The sequence below is a fragment of the Bos taurus genome, chromosome 12 (assembly GCF_002263795.3).
Source record: "Bos taurus isolate L1 Dominette 01449 registration number 42190680 breed Hereford chromosome 12, ARS-UCD2.0, whole genome shotgun sequence".
NCBI classification, from domain to species: Eukaryota; Metazoa; Chordata; class Mammalia; order Artiodactyla; family Bovidae; genus Bos; species Bos taurus.
This window is the reverse complement of record NC_037339.1, coordinates 73,247,611-73,272,806: the sequence shown is the minus strand read 5'-3', so window position 1 is coordinate 73,272,806 and position 25,196 is coordinate 73,247,611. Positions and strand designations below refer to the sequence as shown.

Sequence of the window (25,196 nt, the reverse complement as noted above, 5' to 3'; positions counted from 1 at the left end):
TGGATTTGTTGTAAAGAGAAGACCAAAGAGGACCAGATCTGGGCAAAGTTGGGAGGAATATGACAAATTTGTTACTGAACATGTTGCTTTTGAAGTATCCAAGTGATAAAACCAAGAAGACAGTTAAATATGAGAATCCGGATTTAAGAGGCAAAGTGAAAGACTTAAATAACAATTTGAGTCATCTAGGTATGGAACAGTTTAGAGAAAAGCAAAAGCTGGTAATGGACTCTGATAATATTATATTCATTTACTTGTTATTTACACTATCAGATTTTATCAGTAAAGGTAAGTTAAAACTTATCTTAATTGGATGGAAGTGATAGCTTTCCATTTCATTTACAAGTTCTGAATAATGGTAAGTATGAGTGTTTTTTAATGTTTCTATATATGAATACATGGCAAGAAGGGTTATTTAAATTACATGGAAATATCACAGGTCTAACATGTCAGTTTCTTTAATGATATTTTTCTCCTTCCAGATCTTAGTTTTCAAGCAGCTTCTCAAATAATGTCCACTCCAGTTTATGATGCCATAAAATTAATGAAAGACATTTCGCAGAACTTCCCCATAAAAGCCAGGTATATTAAAGGTTATTGATTGGATGATAGCCAGAACTCTTTCCATTAAATAAATTTTATGAAAATGGCTGATTTCGTTCAACTTAATGATGTCAGTTAATTCTGGTATCTATAGTGTTTGTAGAATGAGGGTCTCTATTCTGTATATTGGGTTTTTTTTTTTTAAACTAGAGCAAAATATTGTCTTGTGCATGCATGTTGTTACATACTACAAAATGGAACTCTTGATCACATCTCTCCAGTTACTCTGATGATTCATTGCTCCATGAACTTGTAGATGCTTCCTCAGCCTGAGGATGAAACAGATTGCATTGGTTTCCTCCAGACCCCATCAATGGCGCAACCATAATTAATGCCCAAGGCTAAAAATCTTGCCTCTATTTATGTTCAGACTTAATAAAAGGTTTTTATTTTTCTTTAAAAAAAAAAAGTCACTCTGTAGACAACCAGGAAATGTTCATTGGAATGAAATACTTGATAAATGAATGAAAAAGTTTGCATTATCAAATTTTCAGTTGTAGTTTTATCTCAAATGCTGCCAAATTTTAGGAAATAATACAGACTTATTATGGATTGTTTTAAGATACCCTTTCTGTTTGAGTTTTACTTAATGTCAGCTTTTAATTAACAGTCTTTTAACTTTTAAATCTTTCTTCTATGCATAAAATTGGCAGACATATAACTAAGCATTCTTAGGCATTATTAGGTCAAATAAATATAATCAATAGACTTATTTAAAAAACATTTGTGCTGTTTTTAAATTATAAAGGAGTTATAAGCTCTTCAAGAGTAAATATATGAAGTCAATATTATCAGTATTTTAGAATTTATATACTCTGGTCTAGATCCCAGGTTAACCAAAATTCTTTATGTAAAAATATTCTAAAATTTCTTATTTGCAGCAACACATATAATGACAGTGGTAATTTCATACAGAATTTCTGCCCTATGGGCAGAACAACACAAAACAACATTTTCAATCAAGAATACTTGAAAAATAAATACCTAGTAGTAAACAAGCCCTGATAGTATATAATGCATGCAGTGGGTGTGCATGAACTTTTTTACAGTCTCTGTTCCACATGAATCAAATACGTTGTCAAGTGAAAGCCATTGTGCCATCCATCAAATAGGCTGTATGGAAATGTGTGCTTCTCAGTTATAATGCCTTTAGAGTTTTAGTTCCTCATCCAGAGTATTATCTTGCATTGAATCATAGTTTAGTCCTAAACATTTAAGGAAGAATGAATTGTATCTCTCTATGTTCCCAGATATCTGACCAGAATTGCTGTAAATCAGCTTATGAGGGAGGAAATACAGGAAAATCAAAAGGTTAGTTTGAATTCCTTTTTTAAAGAAATTTACTACACTAATAACACTGTATTTTAGACTTTGGGTCTTTAATTTTCATACAAAAAATATTAGCTTGTACTTTTTGATTATTAAAACAGTTCAGGTTGTTCCATTTTTATATTGTCTGCTTTATATAGCATACAGTTTGTTATTCTAGCCAATCTTTCCTGACATAGATCCTACTTACTTTCTCATTAACCTTACATACTCCAAATTTTCTGCCCATGCTGTATGGTTTTCTTCACAAAATAGAGAATAAAGGCTATGAGATAAATCTGTTTCCTATAAAAGTTTTGCTTAAAAGCTTGTGAAGATTGAGAAAAATTTAAACCACTGGAATGTTACTAGAATCCTATAGCATATAGTATACAGTTGATCACAAATTTGATAAGATTCTGCTAAATGGTCTCTTAAATTACCTACCTCAAGACTCTAAATGATCCTAATTGTGTAAATACTTAGGGAGTGCTTGAGAACACTGCCTGGCTTTATTACATAGGATTTAATTTGGCTTTAAGTAATATAATGCCAGGCACACAGGGCCTTAAACAGTAGGAATTCACTTTTCTCACATTAAAAAGAAGTCTCAAAGTAGGTTGCCACAGACATGTTTTGTTTTGTTTTTTTCTCTCTCTTTTCTGGTTGCAAAATGGCTGCCACAGTTCCAGACTGCTTATCTATATTTAAAGCAGAAAGAGGTAGGAAGATCAACCATGTTCATCTTGACTAAAGCTTTCCTAGAACACTTCAGCCAACTTTGACTTCTGTCTCATTGGCCAAAATTTTGTACTGTGGTTCTTCCTGGCTACGAGGGAACTAGAAAAGTGCCGTTCCATTCAGTTGCTCAGTCGGGTCTGACTCTTTGCGACCCCATGAACTGGAGCACGCCAGGCTTCCCTGTCCATCACCAACTCTTGGAGCTTACTCAAACTCATGTCCATTCAGTCGGTGATGCCATCCAAGCATCTCATCCTCTGTCGTCCCCGTCTCCTCCCGCCTTCAATTTTTCCCAGCATCAGGATTTTTTCCATTGAGTCAGTTCTTTGCATCAGGTGGCCAAAGTATTGGGAGTTTCAGCTTCAGCATCAGTCCTTCCAATGAATATTCAGGATTGATCTCCTTTAGGATGGCCTGGTTGGATCTCCTTGCAGTCCAAGGGACTCTCAAGAGTCTTCTTCAACACCACAGTTCAAAAGCATCAGTTCTTAGGTGCTCAGATTTCTTTATAATCCAAATCTCATATCCATACATGACTACTGGAAGAATCATAGCTTTGATTAGGTAGACCTTTGTTGGCAAAGTAATGTCTCTGCTTTTTAATATGTTGTCTAGGTTGGTCATAGCTTTTCTTCCAAGGAGCAAGCGTCTTTTACTTTTCTAGTAATTGAGGCAATAAGAGGAGAAATGGGCTAGAGATGATGATAGGTTAGCCAGTTAACAGTGTCTGTCACACCAAGACAGAGTAAGCTCTTCGTAAATATAGGCTGTTTTGATGATGACGAAGGACTACAATGATGATAATGAAGTAGATGCACGGTTCATTGGAGATCAAGTGGTAGAAGCCACAACACATCATCCCTACCTGGGATATTCTTTGCTTCACTGACCACCTAACAAATTCTTGCTTATCCTTTAAAACTAAGTATTACTCCTTTCTGTAATTTTCCTAGTTGCTTTCACCATTCTTCAAGCAAAATGCATTTTTTAAAAGAATTTTTGTTTTTGTTTGAATAATGCCACTTACAATAAGGAAGAGAGATTGGGAAAGAAAGGAATGCCAGTGTATCAGTGGCATCACATAATCCAATTTATTTTTTGCTCAGTTAAGAGTCCAAAATGGTTGTTCCTGGTCATCAAAGTTTTGCTCTGTGTGATTTTAATTCCAGAGGCTGAAGAGTTTCATGAGGTTTAAGAGGTGATATTGTGGGAGTAAAAGAGATAATTGGAAAGACCAAATGGGATTCTTGAGCTTCCCTGGTGGCTCTGATGGTAAAGAATCTGCCTACAACACGGGAGACCTGGGTGTGATCCCTGGGTTGGGAAGATCCCCTGGAGAAGGGAATGGCTACTCACTCCAGTATTCTTGCCTAGAGAATTCCATGGACAGAGGAGCCTGGCAGGCTAGGCAACTTTCACTTTCAAATGGGATGGTTCCAAAGATAGACCACTTTTGATGACATAATCACAGGATGACAGTCAAAGCTAGCTGCTGAAGTAGAACGGAAATGAAAGTTAGGGGAAATGAGTAAATCAGAAAACTCTTAACCTAGAGGTTTGAATGGCCATAGTATCTGGCACAGAGCATTCCACCAGAGATATTTGTTGAATTGAAAACTTTTGAATATTTAGTTTACCTATAACAACTTCCCTGGTGGCTACATGGTAAAGCGTCTGCCTATAATGCGGGAGACCAGGGTTCAATCCCTGGGTCAGGGAAGATCTCCTGGAAAAGGAAATGGCAACCCACTCCAGTATTCTTGCTTGGAAAATCCCATGGATGGAAGAGCCTGGTAGGCTACAGTCCATAAGATCACAAAGAGTTGGACATGACTGAGCACGACTTCACTTTATAAAACAGTCTGTATTTAGCAGTATGTAGTTTTTAAAATGTTTTATATATGGTAGCTGTTGTAAATATCCTAATGTATAAACTGAAATCCAGTGATTTATTCTGGGTCACAGGATTTGTACAAGATGGAACCAGAATTTGTGCCCTGGTTTACAGCTCATTTCGGAACAATTTAATAAGAATTCTGAATTTTTCAATTGCCAGTCATCTTGATAGGTGATTGGAAAGATATTTGAGGAAATTAAGAAATTTGATCTAGTCACTTTTCTTCTAAAAATTTTTTTCGGTATTTCCCATTGCCAGAAGAAAAACATACAATGGGCTAGAGAAATGTATTTAAATAAAACCAAGTGGGAAGGAAGAGGCTGATATAGACTGTCAGCTCCTCAACAAGAACTCAGCAGGGAAACTGTTGCACAGGCAAAGCTGAGTTTAGTAGACTGGCTGCAGTGAAGGAGAGCAACCTTGATAGACTCTTGTTAGTGTCTCAAAAGGAGGACATTAGGGTAGAATATTTAGGTTAGAGAAGGTCTTTGTTCAAGTGGTTTAAGTTGGGCTAGAACTGGAAGAACTTTGTGAAGATATACAAAGTAAAAATAAAAGCATTTCTGAAGTAAAAACTAAAATGATAAGTGGCACAAAGGAGAACTGACCCTATAGGAAGCACAGTAGAAGACAGATAGAAATAATAAATGCGGAGGAAAAAAAAAAAACAGGATTCAAGAGAAAATGATAAAGTACAGGCAGGAAAATGAAATCCAACATACCTATACTAGAGTCACAAAATGGAAAAATAAAACCAATGGACAGAATAAGTGCTTAAGACTACAATTAGAAAATTTTCTGAAATGAAGATCCAAATCCACAAATTAAAAGATGCACTGTGTAACTTGGTACAGTTGACCACGAATGGTCAAAATGAAAACATAGACTATTGAACTTTATAGGAAATAAAGGGAATTAATTATTTATGGATTTATTTAAGAAGATTATAATGAAAGAAAATCAGATTGGTGTTAGACTTCTCAAAAACAAATTCAATGTCAAGAAACAATGAAGCTCTACTTATAAGATATTCAAGGAAAGAAAAATTGTCAGTCAAGAAGATATGAATATATGGCTACAAAGATGTTAAACATCCAAAAATTCAGGGGATATTGCTCCCAAGAACACTTTCTGAGGAATTTCTTTGGGCGAAGAACTGACTGAAGATTCCTGGGCAGAACACCTGCCTTTTGGGCATTGAATATGTTTATGTGAACACTGAAACTAAAAAGTGAGGGACAGGGTAATAGTGTAGTATGAAAACAGTACCTATTCTGACAAAGATAAAATATTGCTACGGGTAAATATAAGGGGAAAGGTAGAAAATAGAATAAACTTGCTGATTCTGTAACTGTAAACATAGGAATCAAGGATATAAAGCTGAAAAATCAAGCAGTGAAAGCCTAAAATTATTAGAAAGTACATAGTTAACCACTAATGACTAAAAACTATTGAGTAAAATTGTCCAAGAGGAAAAGCAGCAGGAAAAGCTTGAAGGCTTATTCTATTATTTTTTGCAACAAATCATTAGCTATTGGTTAAAAAGATGACGGAGGGTATTAAATAAATATGCGTGTTTGATAGTAACTAGTAGAGAAAAGTCTAAATCTTCTGAAGCATGAAGAGAGCTGAGTGAACAAGAAAAAAAAAAGAGAACTTTAAGAATGCATCTTGAAAGAGTAAACAGCATGAAAGAATCCCGTTTGAGGCTAACCAAGTCTAGGATATCAATAAATGTAAATAAGCTTAACATATTAGCAAAAATTTTCTGTTTGTTTCATTAGGTTTGAAATAAACACACCTAATGTTTGTATGTGAAATAAAAACCCTTAACATGATTCAGAAATGTCAAAAAAGAAAGGATGTGCAAAGGTATATCAAGCAAATACTATGTTCTAAGGGTATGATCTTAAAATGCCATGAAGCCAAATTCAGTTCTAAAAATATTAATGACCCAAAAATGGCCCTTTATAACACTAAAGGATACAATTCATAATGAAAATAGAGCAGTTTAAGATAGCTTTACATCAAAACACTGCAGCACCATAATGAAACAAACTACAGGAAATGGAAGGAGAAGTATAATTTACCTCTCTCGGACTAATGAAATGGTCAGAAAGTGAGTAAAGATACAGAAGACCAAGTGAAAGTAGTAATTGCAAAAATTCCAGAAAGTGGAATAAATAGGAAAAAATTCTCAGTCTCAGTGCAAACTAGAAATCAGTAACAAAGTCAGAAAAAGTTTATTCACTTGAAGGTTAAAACCTGTTTACTCTTAAGTAGAAGAAAAAATACATCAAAATTGTAAAAATTCTTGGTAACATTTGAAAGCATAAGATATTAGAATTTTTACATCAATATTTATATCAATAAAAGTGAACTTTTAACTAAAAGTGAACATTGAAACACTGGTTTCATGGAAACTTATGTAGAGTGATTGCTAAATATTTACACACACACCAATGTTTTGAGTTCTGGGCTATCAAAGAATAGGAATGTGCCAGCTGTCAAATGCTAAGTGTTTGTGTGTACATGCACATACAGTATAAAATGTAATAGGTAAGTAGTAGTTGTAGCATTAGGAAATTAATATCACATATTACAAAATCAAAATACTCAAGTATTGTCTCTAACCTTTTATAAGATTCCCATCAAGTGTGGGCAGTACTACCCACATAAAGGCCAAATATGGGCTGCGGCCTGTCTTAATGCATAAAAGTTTTATTGGGAACATAATCATGTTCATTTGTCGATTGCCTGTGGTGCTTTTGTGCTGCAGGATGGAGTTGAGTAGTTGGCAAAGCCTAAAAATATTTACTATCTGACTCAATAGAAATAGTTTGCCAACTCCTGACACAGATCAACTATTATTATATCATTTGGTTAATTATTTTCTCTATTTCCAGCATCTTCAAGATAAATTTGATATTCAGCCAGGCGATGCTGGTCTGTATATAAATGGACTTCGTGTTGATATGGATTCCTATGATCCTTTTAGGTAAGTATTAAATTACTGATAGAAACTCTGGTTTATGTGTAAAGGTGCACTTTTGTTCTGAATTTAGTATTCGTTGAAATGCAGATATTCACTTTAAAGCAAATATATCTTTTTGACTTTGCAAAGCAACTCTGTTATTTTGGTAGAAGATTCTCTTAAGTATCTGAATATCAGAGCTGAAAAAAGTCTTGGAGAAATTTATTCAGGTGATAAAATTGAAGTTTCTGAATTCTAGACTTGTTCTTGTCCTATTATTTGAAACTGTCTTTAATTGACAAGTAGGTCTATCATTAGCTTGAAAGTTTCTTGGGCCAGAGTTGAGTAGCTAGGGAGTTGTACCCTTCAGAAAAGATGTGAAAGGAGTATGAGATGTTTTCCCAGAATAAAGAAACAAGCAGGAAGAATTTTAAGTGCTTGTATCCCTCAGAAAGTAAACTTGAAATGTTAGATTGCTAGGGACTTCCCTGGCAGTCCAGTGGTTAAGACTTTATGCTCCCAGTGCTGGGAGCATGGGTTTAATCCCTGGTTGGGGAACTAAGATCCCCCATGCAGCACACACAGTGTGGCCAAAAGAAGGAAATGATAGATTGCTCGATACTGTCTCTTTAGGTCAGAAAAGTTCCCCAAAATGCTCTAGTGCAGAATTAGAAAGTATTGTATTTATCTTGGCCATTAACCTGTAAATGAAAAGCCATGGGCCACAGAAGAGAAATCAAAGTGAATTTATTTTACTTTTTAAAACTACTTTAAAAATTCATAATTAGAATATAAGATGAATTTAGTAAACACAATATACTTTATTTCAAATATTTAGTTTTAATTGAATTCAGTTTGCTTTTTTTGAATGTAAACTTTCATTTTCTTAGCAAGTTTAGAAATATATAGGAAAACACAGGAAAGATTGAGAAGTTGGATTCAAGTGGAGCTTTTATCTTTATTTAGTTGAGTTTTTGCCCCTAATATTGGGAAAATGCTAATCTAAGATGTGAAGGATAGATACTACACATAGAGAAGAGCAGTTGTTAGCTCCTGGCTGTAAGCTTCAGAGTACAGAAATTACATCTGTGCTCAAGAACAGTGAAAATAGATTTAAAAGAGGACAGAATTGGTACGTAGATTTTGAAAAGTTTTCTGTGGCATTGTATGGGGAAATTTTTATAGCAGGAACACTTTGAGACGTAATTTATCAATGGAAAGGCTACAGGTTATTTGAGAAATAGAACCCTCTTGGGTCCTCTCCTGGTAATTAGTGATCTGCATGATGTGTGATACATTATTGTTCTTTCTTGTTGGGATCACTAGTTGAAACTACTGTAATTCCCTTAAAGGAGAGAAAAGAAAATATGTGAGGATATTTATATCACAGTCAAAGAAAGTGGTTCTCAGGAAAGATCAGAGAATGTCAGATAAAAAAGTGTGAAGAGGCTGATGAATGGAAGAAAATGATGCAAGAAAGAGGAGAGGAAGGAAAATGTCCTAATATTGAAGTTATGTCCTAGATCTGGAGAGAGGTGCTGTGCAACCAGTACTGTAGAATTTGGGGAACGAAAGTGAAGGAGGAATAATTTTTCTCTTTCTTCCTATCTTCTGCATTTTGGGGTTGTGGAGAACTGATGTCATGCCCACAGCCCAACCTTTCTTCCTGTGATCCCAGAGGAGCCAAAGCCCCCATGCTTAGGGTCAGGCCAGCACTGGTTCACACAGCATGTGCCCAAGCCTTACTCTCACCCCCAGGGAGACTAGGGCAGTAGGAGGCAGGGGCAGAGACTAGGGAAGAAGGCAGATAGGACCAAATAAATTAGAGGAGTTCCATGAATGTGTTTTATATATCTACCTTAGATACATCTACCATAGAGCTACTTAATAGTCACCCCAGCATCAGAGTGACCATAGTCTGGTCAAGTAGAACTGCCCAAGAAATTGATTCTGGTAACATATAGGATGTTACTTATTTTGATAGCCAGCCTGTTCAGACTTGAGTAACGTCAGTACAGTATAACCACCAGAAAGAAAGAGGTCACAAAGGTATATTGATGGTCCCACTTGTGTAATTATTTCTGTATCTTAGTGAAGTTGTCTGGCTCAGAGTTTGAGCTCTGGATAAATATGTATCTGTAATGTGGGCAGATACATAGTGAATCTTGACATTCTAGGAATCAGCGAACTAAAATGGACTGGAATGGGTGAATTTAATTTAGATGACCATTATATCTACTACTGCGGGCAGGAATCCCTCAGAAGAAATGGAGTAGCCATCATGGTCAACAAAAGAGTCCGAAATGCAGTACTTGGATGCAATCTCAAAAATGACAGAATGATCTCTGTTCATTTCCAAGGCAAACCATTCAGTATCACAGTAATCCAAGTCTATGCCCCAACCAGTAACGCTGAAGAAGCTGAAATTGAACGGTTCTATGAAGACCTACAAGACCTTTTAGAACTAACACCCAAGAAAGATGTCCTTTTCATTATAGGGGACTGGAATGCAAAAGTGGGAAGTCAAGAAACACCTGGAGTAACAGGCAAATTTGGCCTTGGAATACAGAATGAAGCAGGGCAAAGACTAATAGAGTTTTGCCAAGAAAATGCACTGGTCATAGCAAACACCCTCTTCCAACAACACAAGAGAAGACTCTACACATGGACATCACCAGATGGTCAACACCGAAATCAGATTGATTATATTCTTTGCAGCCAAAGATGGAGAAGCTCTATACAGTCAACAAAAACAAGACCATGAGCTGACTGTGGCTCAGATCATGAACTCCTTATTGCCAAATTCAGACTTAAATTGAGGAAAGTAGGGAAAACCACTAGACCATTCAGGTATGACCTAAATCAAATCCCTTATGATTATACAGTGGAAGTGAGAAATAGATTTAAGGGCCTAGATCTGATAGATAGAGTGCCTGAAGAACTATGGAATGAGGTTCGTGACATTGTACAGGAGACAGGATCAAGACCATCCCCATGGAAAAGAAATGCAAAAAAGCAAAATGGCTGTCTGGGGAGGCCTTACAAATAGCTGTGAAAAGAAGAGAAGTGAAAAGCAAAGGAGAAAAGGAAAGATGTAAGCATCTGAATGCAGAGTTCCAAAGAATAGCAAGAAGAGATAAGAAAGCCTTCCTCAGCGATCAATGCAAAGAAATAGAGGAAAACAACAGAATGGGAAAGACTAGAGATCTCTTCAAGAAAATTAGAGATACCAAGGAAACATTTCATGCAAAGATGGGCTCGATAAAGGACAGAAATGGTATGGACCTAACAGAAGCAGAAGATAAGAGGTGGCAAGAATACACAGAAGAACTGTACAAAAAAGATCTTCATGACCCAGATAATCACGATGGTGTGATCACTGACCTAGAGCCAGACATCCTAGAATGTGAAGTTAAGTGGGCCTTAGAAAGCATCACTATGAACAAAGCTATTGGACATGATGGAATTCCAGTTGAGCTATTTCAAATCCTGAAAGATGATGCTGTGAAAGTGCTACACTCAATATGCCAGCAAAGTTGGAAAACTCAGCAGTGGCCACAGGACTGGAAAAGGTCAGTTTTCATTCCAATCCCAAAGAAAGGCAATGCCAAAGAATGCTCAAACTACCGCACAGTTGCACTCATCTCACACGCTAGTAAAGTAATGCTCAAAATTCTCCAAGCCAGGCTTCAACAGCATGTGAACCATGAACTTCCAGATGTTCAAGCTGGTTTTAGAAAAGGCAGAGGAACCAGAGATCAAATTGCCAACATCTGCTGGATCATCAAAAAAGCAAGAGAGTTCCAGAAAAACATCTATTTCTGCTTTATTGACTATGCCAAAGCCTTTGACTGTGTGGATCACAATAAACTGTGGAAAATTCTGAAAGAGATGGAAATACCAGACCACCTGACTGCCTCTTGAGAACTTTGTATGCAGGTCAGGAAGCAACAGTTAGAACTGGACATGGAACAACAGACTGGTTCCAAATAGGAAAAGAAGTACGTCAAGGCTGTATATTGTCACCCTGCTTATTTAACTTATGTGCAGTGTACATCATGAGAAATGCTGGACTGGAAGAAACACAAGCTGGAAGCAAGATTTCCGGGAGAAATATCAATAATCTCAGATATGCAGATGACACCACCCTTATAGCAGAAAGTGAAGAGGAACTAAAAAGCCTCTTGATGAAAGTGAAAGTGGAGAGTGAAAAAGTTGGCTTAAAGTTCAACATTCAGAAAACGAAGTTCATGGCATCCGGTCCCATCACTTCATGGGAAATAGATGGAGAAACAGTGGAAACAGTGTCAGACTTTATTTTTTTGGGCCCCAAAATCACTGCAGATGGTGACTGCAGCCATGAAATTATAAGACGCTTACTCCTTGGAAGGAAAGTTATGACCAACCTACATAGCATTATCAAAAGCAGAGACGTTACTTTGCCAACAAAGGTTCATCTAGTCAAGGCTATGGTTTTTCCTGTGGTCATGTATGGATGTGAGAATTGGACTGTGAAGAAGGCTGAGCACCGAAGAATTGATGCTTTTGAACTGTGGTGTTGGAGAAGACTCTTGAGAGTCCCTTGGACTGCAAGGAGATCCAACCAGTCCATTCTGAAGGAGATCAGCCCTGGGATTTCTTTGGAAGGAATGATGCTAAAGCTGAAACTCCAGTACTTTGGCCACCTCATATGAAGAGTTGACTCATTGGAAAAGACTCTGATGCTGGGAGGGATTGGGGGCAGGAGGAGAAGGGGACGACAGAGGATGAGATGGCTGGATGGCATCACTGACTCGATGGACGTGAGTCTGGGTGAACTCTGGGAGTTGGTGATGGACAGGGAGGCCTGGCGTGCTGTGATTCACGGGGTCGCAAAGAGTCGGACACGACTGAGTGACTGAACTGAAATGAACTGAATGCGGGCAGCTTTAAAATTCAATGTGGTAAAATCAGTTCAATAATAAATTTCGATTTGGCTAATGTCTGAATGCTTTCTGTGATATAGAGACTGCTAGGTATTGGGGGTATAGTGGTGAACAAGACAGAAATGTCTTAAACAGAATTTAGGGTCTAGTGGGATAATTGAAATTTAATAATAATTGTGATAAGGTTTCTAAAAAATAAAGTGTAGTGCTTTGAGAATTTTAAACTTGTTCTTGATGGGGGGAGTGGATATCAGTTTTCTTCAAGGAAGTGATATTTAAGGATAAATCAGGCAGAGTAGAGAGTGGAGGTTGTGCAAACATGACATATTTGAGAAAATGCGTGGTCTAATATGGCCAGAGTATGCAGTGAGGAGGAGCTGGACAGTACTTAGGTTTCACAGGTGGACAGATTGTGGAACCAGGTTTCACATTTTGGCCTTTTATCTTGAGGGCAGGAGAAGCCAGTGAAAGGTTCTAAGCAAATTTAATGATCATTTCAGTTCAGTTGCTCAGTCGTGTCTGACTCAGACTCGTGTCCATTGAGTGGATGATGCCATCCAGCATCTCATCCTCTGTTGTCCCCTTCTCCTCCCTCCTTCAGTCTTTCCCAGCATCAGGGTCTTTTCCAATGAGTCAGTTCTTCACATCAGGTGGCCAAAGTATTGGGAGTTTCAGCTTCAGCATCAATCCTTCTAATGAATATTCAGGACTTATTTCCTTTAGGATGGACTGGTTGGATCTCCTTGCAGTCCAAGGGACTCTCAAGAGTCTTCTCCAACACCACAGTTCAAAAGCATCAATTCTTTCAGGTTCAGCTTTCTTTATAGTCCAACTCTCACGTCCATACACTACTTGAAAAACCATAGCTTTGACTGGATAGACCTTTGTTGGCAAAGTAATGTCTCTGCTTTTTAATATACTGTCTGGGTTGGTCGTAACTTTTCTTCCAAGGAGTAGGCGTCTTTTAATTTCATGGCTGCAGTCACCATCTGCAGTGATTTTGGAGCCCCCCAAAATAAATTCTATAACAGTTTCCATTTTTTCCCCATCTATTTCCCATGAAGTGATGGGACCAGATGCCATGATCTTAGTTTTCTTAATGTTGAGTTTTAAGCCAACTTTTTCACTCTCCTCTTTAACTTTCATCAAGAGGCTTTTTAATTCCTCTTTGCTTTCTGCCATAAGGGTGGTTTATCTGCATATCTGAGGTCATTGATATTTCTCCTGGAAATCTTGGTTCCAGCTTGTGCTTCATCCAGTCCAGCATTTCTCATGATGTATTCTACATATAAGTTAAATAAGCAGGGTGACAATATACAGCATTGACATACTCCTTTCCCAATTTGGAACCAGTCTGTTGTTCCATGTCCAGTTCCAGCTGTTGCTTCCTGACCTGCATAGAGGTTTCTCAAGAGGCAGGTCAGGTGGTTTGGTATTCCCATCTCTTGAAGAATTTCCCAGAATTTTTTGTGGTCCACACAGTCAAAGGCTTTGGCATAGTCAATAAAGCAGAAATAGATGTTTTTCTGGAACTCTCTCGCTTTTTCAATGATCCAGCAGATGTTGGCAATTTGATTTCTGGTTCCTCTGCCTTTTCTAAAACCAGCTTGAACATCTGGAAGTTCATGGTTCACATGCTGTTGAAGCCTGGCTTGGAGAATTTTAAGCATCACTTTACTAGTGTGTGAGATGAGTGCAATTGTGCAGTAGTTTGAGCATTCTTTGGCATTGCTTTTCTTTGGGATCGGAATGAAAACTGACCTTTTCCAGTCCTGTGGCCACTGCTGAGTTTTCAAATTTGCTGGCATATTGAGTGTAGCACTTTCACAGCATCATCTTCCAGGATTTGAAACAGCGCAACTGGAATTCTGTCACCTCCACTAGCTTTATTTGTAGTGATGCTTCCTAAGGCCCACTTGACTTCGCATTCCAGGATGTCTGGCTCTAGGTGAGTGATCACATCATCGTGATTATCTGGGTCATGAAGATCTTTTTTAAATAGTTCTTCTGAGTATTCTTGCCACCTCTTCTTAATATCTTGTGCTTTTGTTAGGTCCATATCTTTTCTGTCCTTTATTATGCCCATCTTTGTATGAAATGTTCCCTTGGTAGCTCTAATTTTCTTGAAGAGATCTCTGTAGTCTTTTTCATTCTATTGTTTTCCTAGTAACTATTAAAAGAGAAGCATGAAGAATAGTTTTTGTTATTTAACAATACAGAGATAAGTTTTTCTGATAAACATATTATATTTCAAGAACCAGGTTTTTTTTTTTTTTTAATTTTGTATCCAAAATTCAATATTTGAAAAGAGCAAGGAAGAAACTGGTGCTGTTGAGAGCAACTGTGTGCTTAGTAGTAAATTCATTTAATCGTAATATCCTATCAGGTGATTATTGCTGTTCTCTTTTTATGTATGGGGAAACAAAGACTCAGATCTCACATAAAGATAGGGATACAACTAGCAAGTGGTTTCGAGGTTTGAAATCTCATGCCCTTTTCAGTGTACCACACCACGTAGCTCTATCTAGTTTTTCTGTTGATATGTTTCCTTGAAAACTAGGTTGTGATAACAAAGATGGTAGTTACAGAAGCTATGAAGAGTGTTATAATTCTATCACATAAAAAGTATCTCTTCAATAAGCATCATAACATTTTTTAAATGGAGAGAACATTGGCAGTGCCATCCACAATTCTTATTTTACAAAAGAGAAAATTTAAAGGGATTAAGAAGTTTAAGAAGCTACACTCAGTGCAGTGTTATAGCCCCGACTAAATCTTATTATTGGTAATTTATGATATTCAAGCTGGTGCTTTTTTTATCACGCTCATCTTCTAATACATTTGGAGGGAATGGTAAAAAGTCTACTTTGTAATACAGTCAGAACTGTCTAGGAACACATGCTGAGCTGATGTCATATGGGCCAGCTTGAAATACTTCTAAAACAGCCTTCTTAGGAGTTTAGATATTAGATCTCTTCTCTTTAAATGTAGATTTCTATAGTCCTCCCTAAGAATATATATCTAAAGCCCGTATATCACTTTATTCTGATTCTGTTCATTTCTGAAAGGCAAGGTGATTTCCATGAATGGATTTTTTAATGAAGCACTTGGGTTAAATATAATAAATAGAAACACTTGGTTTCAAAAAGTAATAATCAGAATTCCTCCTTGCCTAGTAGATTTTACCTTCCCCAACATGAACATATTTTACCATGGTCTGTACAGCCTTACCTATCTTTGCAGATGGCCTTCGTGTCTCAGCTCTGCGAGTCCACTGGCTGAGTTCCTGGGCAGGAGGTTTCATCTCTCTGAGTCTCATTGGCATCTCTTGAGACTTCCTGAGGTTGTTATGAGATCCAGAGTGAACCTGATAAGCAGTGGTTTAAAGTATCAAATTGCCCTGACTCTTTGTCAATAAGGTCCTTTACTGATGATGATGTTACTTTTAGCAATGATACTTTCTAACATTAGTAGTACTAAGAGCTATCAAATTATTATATATGCAATTAGAAATTTTAATATGTATTCTAAACATGTGAACTTTCATACTTTTATGAAACTTTGTATTTTAGGTCATGTTTGATCTTGTTTTTTGTATCAAGAGAATGACCTCTACTGTATTTTTTCCCTTCATTTTTGGCTTGCTCAGGAATGAACATATTTTCACTTCTTTGGTGAAGGAATATAATATATATATACCTTAATGTCTTGCCCTTTAAAGAAGATTTTGTTATAACTTAAAAAAAAACTCAGCATAGTTTACACTAGATAACTAATTAGAAATTCTTGTCCTATTTGTTAATGAGTTTAATAATGTGTTTTTCTGCTATTAATAAAAATACCAGAGAAACTTGTTTCTAATGCTTTGAGATATCTATGAACTTTAAAGGATTTAATAAAAAATTTTGGCAAATCAAAGTAAAACATTTCTTTTCTTTAAACCTAAAGTCTTTTGGATATGCTGAAACTGGAAGGAAAAATGATGAATGGTCTTCACAGTCTTGGGCTCAAAGGAGAAGATATGAGCAAGTTTTTAAAATTAAGCACACGTAGTTGGGATCATACCTATGCACTGGATATTAGACATTCTTCTATCATGGTAAGTGCTCCTGTAATTTCTCATTTTAAAACACCAATACAGTATACTAACGCATATATATGGAATTTAGAAAGATGGTAACAATAACCCTGTGTACGAGACAGCAAAAGAGACACTGATATATAGAACAGTCTTATGGACTCTGTGGGAGAGGGAGAGGGTGGAAAGATTTGGGAGAATGGCATTGAAACATGTAAAATATCATGTATGAAACGAGATGCCAGTCCAGGATCGATGCACGATACTGGATGCTTGGGGCTAGAGCACTGGGACGACCCAGAGGGATGGTATGGGGAGGGAGGAGGGAGGAGGGTTCAGGATGGGGAACACATGTATACCTGTGGCGGATTCATTTTGATATTTGGCAAAACTAATACAATTATGTAAAGTTTAAAAATAAAATTAAAAAAAATAAAGTATCAACCAGTCAAAAAAGAAAAAAAAACCAAAAAGCCTTTAGTAGACTTAAGACTTAAAACCAGATATTGGCAGACTTTAGAATTAATTTAAGCATTTTGAAAGAGGTTATAGGAGTGAGAAGAAAAAGTAAAACTAGACTCATTCCTTCTCCCCCGTAGATCTTCCTTTCCCCTTTCTTGTATTCTCTGTACTTCCTCAGGAGAATATCTACGCAGCTCATTCAGTATCCTTTCCAGCTTTAAAGGTAAAATGAGAACAACAGAATAACTGCCTAAGCAACAGCAGCAACAAAATACCAAATGGTTAATACCTGAGGAATATATGAATACCACCTTAATATAGTGAAAATCTTGCCCAACAATTTGTGGTGGCTTCCTGATGTTCTGGTCCATGTATTACAGCCTAAGTGAATTTTTTTGATATCTGATCACATCACTTTTCCTTCTTTAAAGCATAAAAATAGTCCATGGTATGGCCTAATAGGTGGAAATGGCTTACTTCCTCCTTTTCCGGCCAGAACAATCTTCCCACCTATAGAGTTAGTCAGCCATCCAGGAATCAGGGAATGATAACAGCACCAAAGAACTGCTGCGTTGCCTGAACATCGGAGACCTCCGACTGAAGACAAACTACATCCGTTATTTGTCAGTTGGACCATTGTATTTTCTAGGACAGTTTTATAAGTTACTTGTTTGTTGGCTCCAGGTTTTTTTTTTTTTTAACTACTGTTTAGACCATGTCCTCTCACTGACTGAATTTTACTCTTACTTGGATCTCTTTATACTCAATAACAGATATCTTTTTCTAATAATGTTTTTATCAGTAAGAGGAATGACCATGATAGTTACTTTAATTCTTTGTGCCTTTTATTTTAAGCATTTATGCTTTTGACCATTTTCACAAAAATTGGGGTGAGATAAAATGAGGGAAGTAATTTTCAAAGCTATTCTCAACATAACAAATAGACCTGTAAAGAAACTTTCCAACTCCATTTATGAAATAGCATCCTTATCCTCCAAGGTTGGCTGTGGAAGATGGTCAGTCACATGGGGGGAGCAGTCTCCTGATGCTGTTCGCATTGCCCACACCGCCCACAGAGTCTCCTCCTGTATGCTATAAAGACTCCTCTCTTGCCCAGCTCTTGGACACTATGAGGAGGCATTCTTTTCCAAGGAACTTCTTGGAAGTAATTTTTATTGAGGTAAAATATAATATAAGGTAATGCTCTGTTAGGCATTTTAAGTCTGTAATTCATTGGCATTAAATATATTCACAGTCTTGTCCAACTGTCACCATTATCTGTTTCCAGAACTTCATCATTTCAAATAGATACCCATTCCCTTCTCCCTTAAGTGCCTGGTAACCTCTGTTCTACTTTTTGTCTCGGTGAATTTGCCTCTTCCCATACTGCATGTAAGGGTAGTCATATGATATTTGTCCAATTATGCCTGACTTGTTTCACTCACCATGATGTTTTCAAGGTTCATCCATATTGTAGCATGTATAAGAATTTCATCCCTTCTAAGGCTAGTAATTTTTAAAGTATCTATTTTACATACTATTAAGGGAAGCTTTATGTCTCAGATGCTTCTATTTTTACACTTGGAAAGTGCCTGTCTGAATAGAAAATTGTTTCTGAGACTTAATTCTCTAGCTACCTCCAGAAAGATTAACTGGCACAAAATGCAGACCTCTGAGGTCTCAGTATTGTTCAACTTGGTCTGTTAGAGTGGCAAAATTAGCTCACACGTAAGCTTTATTTTTGCTTCATAGCATTTGCTACCACCCATTATGATATGTATTCGTTTATAATCTTTTTCCAATGGAATGTAAGTGCCCCCCACTCCAGGACTTTGTTAAATACCGTCAACATTCATCGGTTCAGTTCAGTTCAGTCGCTCAGTCGTGTCCGACTCTTTGCGACCCCATGAATCACAGCACGCCAGGCCTCCCTGTCCATCACCAACTCCCGGAGTTCACTCAGACTCATGTCCATCGAGTCCGTGATGCCATCCAGCCATCTCATCCTCTGTCGTCCCCTTCTCCTCCTGCCCCCAATCCCTCTCAAAAGCATCAGAGTCTTTTCCAATGAGTCAGCTCTTCGCATGAGGTGGCCAAAGTACTGAAGTTTCAGCTTTAGCATCATTCCTCCAAAGAAATCCCAGGGCTGATCTCCTTCAGAATGGACTGGTTGGATCTCCTTGCAGTCCAAGGGACTCTCAAGGGTCTTCTCCAACACCACAGTTCCAAAGCATCAATTCTTTGGCGCTCAGCCTTCTTCACAGTCCAACTCTCACATCCATACATGACCACAGGAAAAACCATCTTATTTAATAGGAAGTATGCCCCCCCAAAATTGCTGAATATCTTAATGTCAAAACAAAGTTATTCATGAATGAATGCAGTACTTTGCTTTAAATTGTTTTCCCCCCGAATCTGTGTCTCTTCTTAGTTTTTGTCTTTACAGACAAAGCTGAGTCTCTGAGTTAAGTCATTTCTGATTTCTATGTTTATACCCTCCCCCTCAAAATATGAGGGGTTGGCAGTTTATTTCCTAAAAGTCTGGTTGAGAATTGAGGAAGAACTTAAGGGTTATTAGTTTTCTTCCATCCCTGACTTATCATTTCAGGTTTCTCTATCTCAGACTTCAGGAGTCACAGTTTAGATTTTATCTACTTTAATTGCTGTGTGTTTGCAGCCTTTATATAGTACCTCAGGTATGTGAAAAGTCAGTAAAAAGTATCATAGGATTATGTGTTTGGCTCCTCTGGATTGTAATTTCTTTTTAGTTCACGGTGCCAGACCACCCACAGTGGTGGGGTCTTCGGTCATATTGTAGCAGAACTACCCTTACAACTATTTTTTGTATTTTAGTTAAGAGTGTAACTTGACAACCACACCCCACAGTCATAAAGGCAAATTTCCTTGTCCTCGTCCAATAATGATGCTGTTAATCAGTTGACTAGACATGTGGGTTTATTTCTGGACTTTGAGTTCAGTTCTGTTGATCTATATCTCCAGCACCAGACTGTTTATTTTTTTTACTGTAGCTTTGTAGTGACTTTAAAAATTGTGAATTTTTAATTTTTAAAGTCCTACAACTTTATTCTTCATCTTTAACATTGTCTTGGCATTTTACACCTTTTTCCTTTCTTTTTGAATTATGGAATGAGCTTGTCCATTTCTGTTAAAAAAAAAAAAAAGACAAGCTGGAATTTTTATTGATATTTTGTTGAATCGATAAATTATTTAAGGAATATTGCCATTTAGACATATTACAGTTGCTATTTAGACATCTTCCAATCCGTGAATGTGAGGTGCCTTTCCATTTATTTAGCGTAATTTCTTTCAACAGTGTTTTGCAGCTTTCAGTGTAAGTTTCAGGGTTGTTAAATTATTTTTAAGTATTTTACACTTTCTGATGTTACTATAAATGGAATTGTTTCCTTACGTTTAATTTAGAATTTTTCATTGCCTTTTATTTTTTTGTTGTTGAAATACTGAATACTGTGGCACTTCCTAGAAGTCAGATTCTCACCCCTCCCTGGGATTTGTGATTATTGCTGTTTGCTGTTGTTTAATAGTGACTCATTTTATAGAGTCTGTATTCTTTTTCATGTGTGGCCACAGAAATCTCTGTTAGGTTAGCCTATTCATCTGCTAACTACTGGACCGAGATTTTACTTAAATACCTGGAACCAGAAAATCTCCCAATCTTTGCATCTGGACAGAGGTGCTTTGTGTGTGTCACACGTGGAGGGAGGGAGAGTAGCACACACTGAACATTCAACCAGGCGGTCTGCATCTCTGCATTCACCTTCAATTCTTGTTTGCATAGAGCTTGAAAGTCAACCAGAAGTGAGAATTTTGGGCCTTCTCTCGGTCTTTCCTGAGCATGTCCATGGCCTTGTACATTCCCAGGAATTCATCAGAACCTCTCAAAGCCCTATTTCCCATTTCCCAACCTTTCCTCACTAGGTTTGTAGTTACTTCAACGTGTATTCCAACGATTTTCTGTTTCAGGAGTGTCTAAACATTTTCCAGTAAATGTTTTACATAAATTAGAGTAACAGCTTTCATACTAGGCAAATTATGAGTGAGGCAAGGTAAAGGCAAGACTTTTCAGAAGGTTTTCTAGGAAGTCACCAGACAGTTCAGACAAAAAGTTACAGTTCTTTCAGAATAAAGCCCATTCTCCTGCTTCCAATATTGGTACTGGAGTGTGAGCTGTCATTTTCAAGGCTACTGTTTAGGCTGGTAGCAGTAAATGGGATTGAGGTAAATTATTACAATACCACAAATCTCAGTGTTCTTACTGAAATTCAGCGTTTTTTTCTTGAATAAACACTCTCAGGGTTGCTGTAAAATTTTGATTGGTTTTCATGGTTCTAAAAATGATCATTCCCACAGATTTTCTAGTTTTTCCATGTTTTTGTATGAGGATGAAGTTTTGGAATTTCTTACTTAGATGTTTTAGCTAATGTCACTCCCCCAAAAGAACTCAAAAGATGTGAACTATAAGTCTTTGCTTCCCTCAGAATGAGTATCAGCCTCTAACAGATTGACCTATCCTGTGATTCTTTGTTGACTTGTATAACTCCCTGGATGTTGAGGTTGTTTTACAGGTTCTAATCAATAAATGACAACATCTTCTTTTCAGTATCTTGGAAGCCTAGTAGATAGCCAGGGCCTGAGTTATGACCAGCAGAACAGATGGAGGTAGGTCTTTGGACTGTCAGTGCCAGTTCTGCACACGACTTTGTGAGGCGCCCTTCTAGTTCCTGTTGCTGCTTCTGTGTGTATGCTCACCTGAGACTAGAGGCAGGGCAGTCAGTGTCTGGGGACCTAGTCAACGTGATTTCCCGTGTTGTCTCCGTAGTTCTCCAAAACTGATCCGGATATCACCTCAACTGCTTCACCCAGCACTCATGGCCATAAATTGTGTCATTTCTATAGTTTTCTAACTTTAGTATTTGTGATAAGAATCACGTAGGGCACTTGTTTTGAGTGGGAATTATTTAGTAGGTCTGAAGTGGTGCCAAGGAATCTGCATTTTAAATAAACCCATTCAGCTGTTTTGATCCACATCAAAAGCTACTCAACCTCCAGTCGTGAATTCAAGTTCAGTGGGACTGATGCATAAAGCATAATGCTGGTTTCTCACTTGAAATAAAAAAAATATAATTCACCACCAAGGGGATAAAATACTCACATCATATATCTTTTCCATATTGGAGAGCCAGAGTGTCATTTGCTGTTTGAATTATCTTCCTTCAGACTGCAGTTGTGAAAATGCCCCCAGGAACAAAATTGAGGCGAATGTGGTGCTTGCCTCATGTTCCTCCTGCTTTCAAGGGTTGTAGCTCCTTAGTTCTTGATTGTTGATTGACCCATACCTCCAAGCCTCTAAACAATGGTTTTCTCTTCCTGTTGTCATTGTTTCAGGAGAGAGAGCCAGTTAAATATAAGCTATTCCACCTTGATTAGAACTGGATGTCCTAAGTGTCGGTTTTAAAAATTTAATTTTTCTAAGTCATTTTATTTTCCTTATGTCCAAGCTTTTAAATTTTAGAGAGGTGAATGACCTCATTGCCTCCTATACCTTAAATGGTTTATGAAGACTATTTAATATAGTTTAATTTTTTAATATGAAAAGCAAACAAGTAAATAGTCAATTGTTTCAAAGGAAATGTAATGTAAAGGCTATGGGAATGTAAAATTGTTGCACATAATGTTTGTTCCTTATAGAATATTCATCTAGCTTCTTATACTTAATCAGAAATGTAGAAAATCTTAGGTATATTTCACTTGCTATTTGATAAAGTCAGATTTGGCTTTGAAAATGATTTAAGTATTAATATAGCTTTCACAGCTTTCTGGATTCTTTTCTAGTGGGTTAATAACTTAGAAACTGATGAGATGTATTTAACATGGCCTTCAAGTTACCAGGAACTTTTGAAACCAGTATTCCCTGGAAGTATACCTTTCATAAGGCGTAATTTTCATAATTTGGTGAGTTTTATATTTTGAAATTTTGTGTGCATCTTTTATAAAGATATCACTGGTTTTTTTGGTACTACCTTGCTGTTGGTAATTAGGCATCTGAGTAATAAGGAAGTATTTGCCTAATGTAATAAGCTTGAGGTGGCATGGCTGACTAGGTTTCACAAGCTAGCAGGCCTTTTATTGTTTTATACCTGTTTATTGTTTTATTGTTTATACCTGCCTTTTATTGTTTTATCCCCATGTACCTTTATAATACCAATATTAAGTTGATGGGTTACTATTAAATTTTCTAAAAGGAATTTATGATCAAACTTTGCTTCTATAAGAATTAATAAATTTCAGTACATTTAAGGGAAAAATAAATACTACTTTGTAATCTGTGCATATAAATGTTCATTATTACAGTGTTAGGTAACCTTACAGAAATTTAAACTGTGGAGAAAACATCTAGGGCTTTTACAGTTTTTCACATAGTAAGTGAATATCTTAGTTCCTACAGCAGATGTTAAGCCATTATTTTTTTGGTCAAAATTCAATTTGTTTCTTTTTTTAAAAATTTATCACAGAAAATCCAGTGAAAACTTAGAATAAGGTATTTCACTTCCAATAAAAAAAAAAAACGAAAACATTTACTTTGAGCTGTGCTTCAAAAAGAAGATGAGTAATCTGATTAAATTTCATGTATTATTATATTTGAGTGGATAGCTTTTAGAAATTCATCATAAACTATGAAACTCCTATATACATTCCTCAAAATTCTTTACTAGAAAGTTTTAAGAAATTGTACCTTGAATTTCATACTTTTAGTTACAGAAATTATATTAAATTTCAATTTCATAAAAATTGTGAAGTGTTAAAATGGTGATTATAGACTGTCTACTTTTTTTTAGGTTCTGTTTATTGATCCTGCTCAAGAATATACCATGGATTTTATAAAAGTTGCTGAACTTTTCTATCATCATAAAATTCCTCTTAGGTAATTGTCAATTTATAACTGTCAATTGAAGGAAATCCAGTGATGTTCACGTTGTGTTACACAGGGTGTTAATGTGGAATTCAAAGTGATGTTATCTCAGTGCTGTATGTTGTGAAGAATCATAATCATACACCCTTATGATAGACTCTGTTAATCACACCTGCGTGCTAATCTTGTTTACTGTATTACCTTCCTGAGAGAATGATCTTGTCACTTTGGGTGCTTAAAGATAGATCCATTTCCTATGGTTGTGTTAAGAGTACACTTCTCGGCCCCCCGCCTTTTTTTTCTGGAAAAAAAAGTAGCCACTTGATAATGTCACTACCAGAGAGTTTTAAATTTTGGAAGACTCCTACAGAGATGAGAATTTTGGTGAATAGTCATTACAAATCAAACCTTTTCAAACAGTGATACTCTTCTTTACCCCATCTGTTAACTTATTCCCTCCATCTAGATGTTGAAGTCTAATAATGTTTAAAATAAGTGGTTTGTTATGGTTCAAGAGGGAGTTGTAACATTTCTTATTCATCTTCTTTCCTAGAATTGGTTTTGTGTTCATTGTTAATACAGATGATGAGGTTGATGGAAAAAAAGATGTTGGAGTTGCCCTTTGGCGAGCTTTCAATTATATTGCAGAAGAGAATGGTGTATCACAAGCGTTTATGTTCATAGTACATGTGAGTTAATGCACTACATATAGTTTCTTCAGAATGTAGAGTGTTTTTGTGTTGTTATCATTATTACTATTTGTTTTAACATTTTAGTTTATAAAAACTGTCATGATAGATTAGTGCACAAGATGAATTTGATTCTTGCAACTCTCAGCTTAAGTACACAATATTGTCCCCACTTTATAAACAAGGCAACTGAGGCTCTGCCAAAATCTGAATTTGTTTACGTTTACCCAACTGATAAAGGAACATAAATTCTATACATAAATTTAGAGGAAGCATATTGATAGAAAATAATTAGAGAATTCTTGAACTGGGTTTTGAATAAAATCATGAATGGAGAAGATTATTTCAAATTTAAATGTTCTAAGTGGCAAAATTTATAAGACTTCGTAGAGATTTTCAAAGGAGAAAAACTTCATGGCAGCAAATTGGTATCAAAATGATAAACGATAAGATTGATACTGAATCTGACAAACTAAGAAATTGGTAAGAATCTGATTAAGGAAGTAACATGAGGTAAGAAGATTATTTTATAATGGTGGCTCTCTTATGGCTCATAATGGAAATATAAAT

General features: G+C 36.6%; 1 protein-coding gene across 2 annotated transcripts in view; it reads left to right on the top strand.

Annotated features, from left to right (window-relative positions):
- UGGT2 (UDP-glucose glycoprotein glucosyltransferase 2) overlaps positions 1–25,196 on the top strand; it is a 144,866-nt gene that overhangs the window by 40,941 nt on the left and 78,729 nt on the right. For both annotated transcript variants that reach the window (XM_010810955.4, XM_002691971.6), the window contains exons 9-15: positions 483–582; positions 1,854–1,914; positions 7,456–7,547; positions 16,397–16,547; positions 22,860–22,979; positions 23,864–23,949; positions 24,491–24,626. In XM_010810955.4, coding sequence (XP_010809257.1) covers positions 483–582; positions 1,854–1,914; positions 7,456–7,547; positions 16,397–16,547; positions 22,860–22,979; positions 23,864–23,949; positions 24,491–24,626 — 746 coding nt within the window. The remainder of the gene's footprint in view (positions 1–482; positions 583–1,853; positions 1,915–7,455; positions 7,548–16,396; positions 16,548–22,859; positions 22,980–23,863; positions 23,950–24,490; positions 24,627–25,196) is intronic.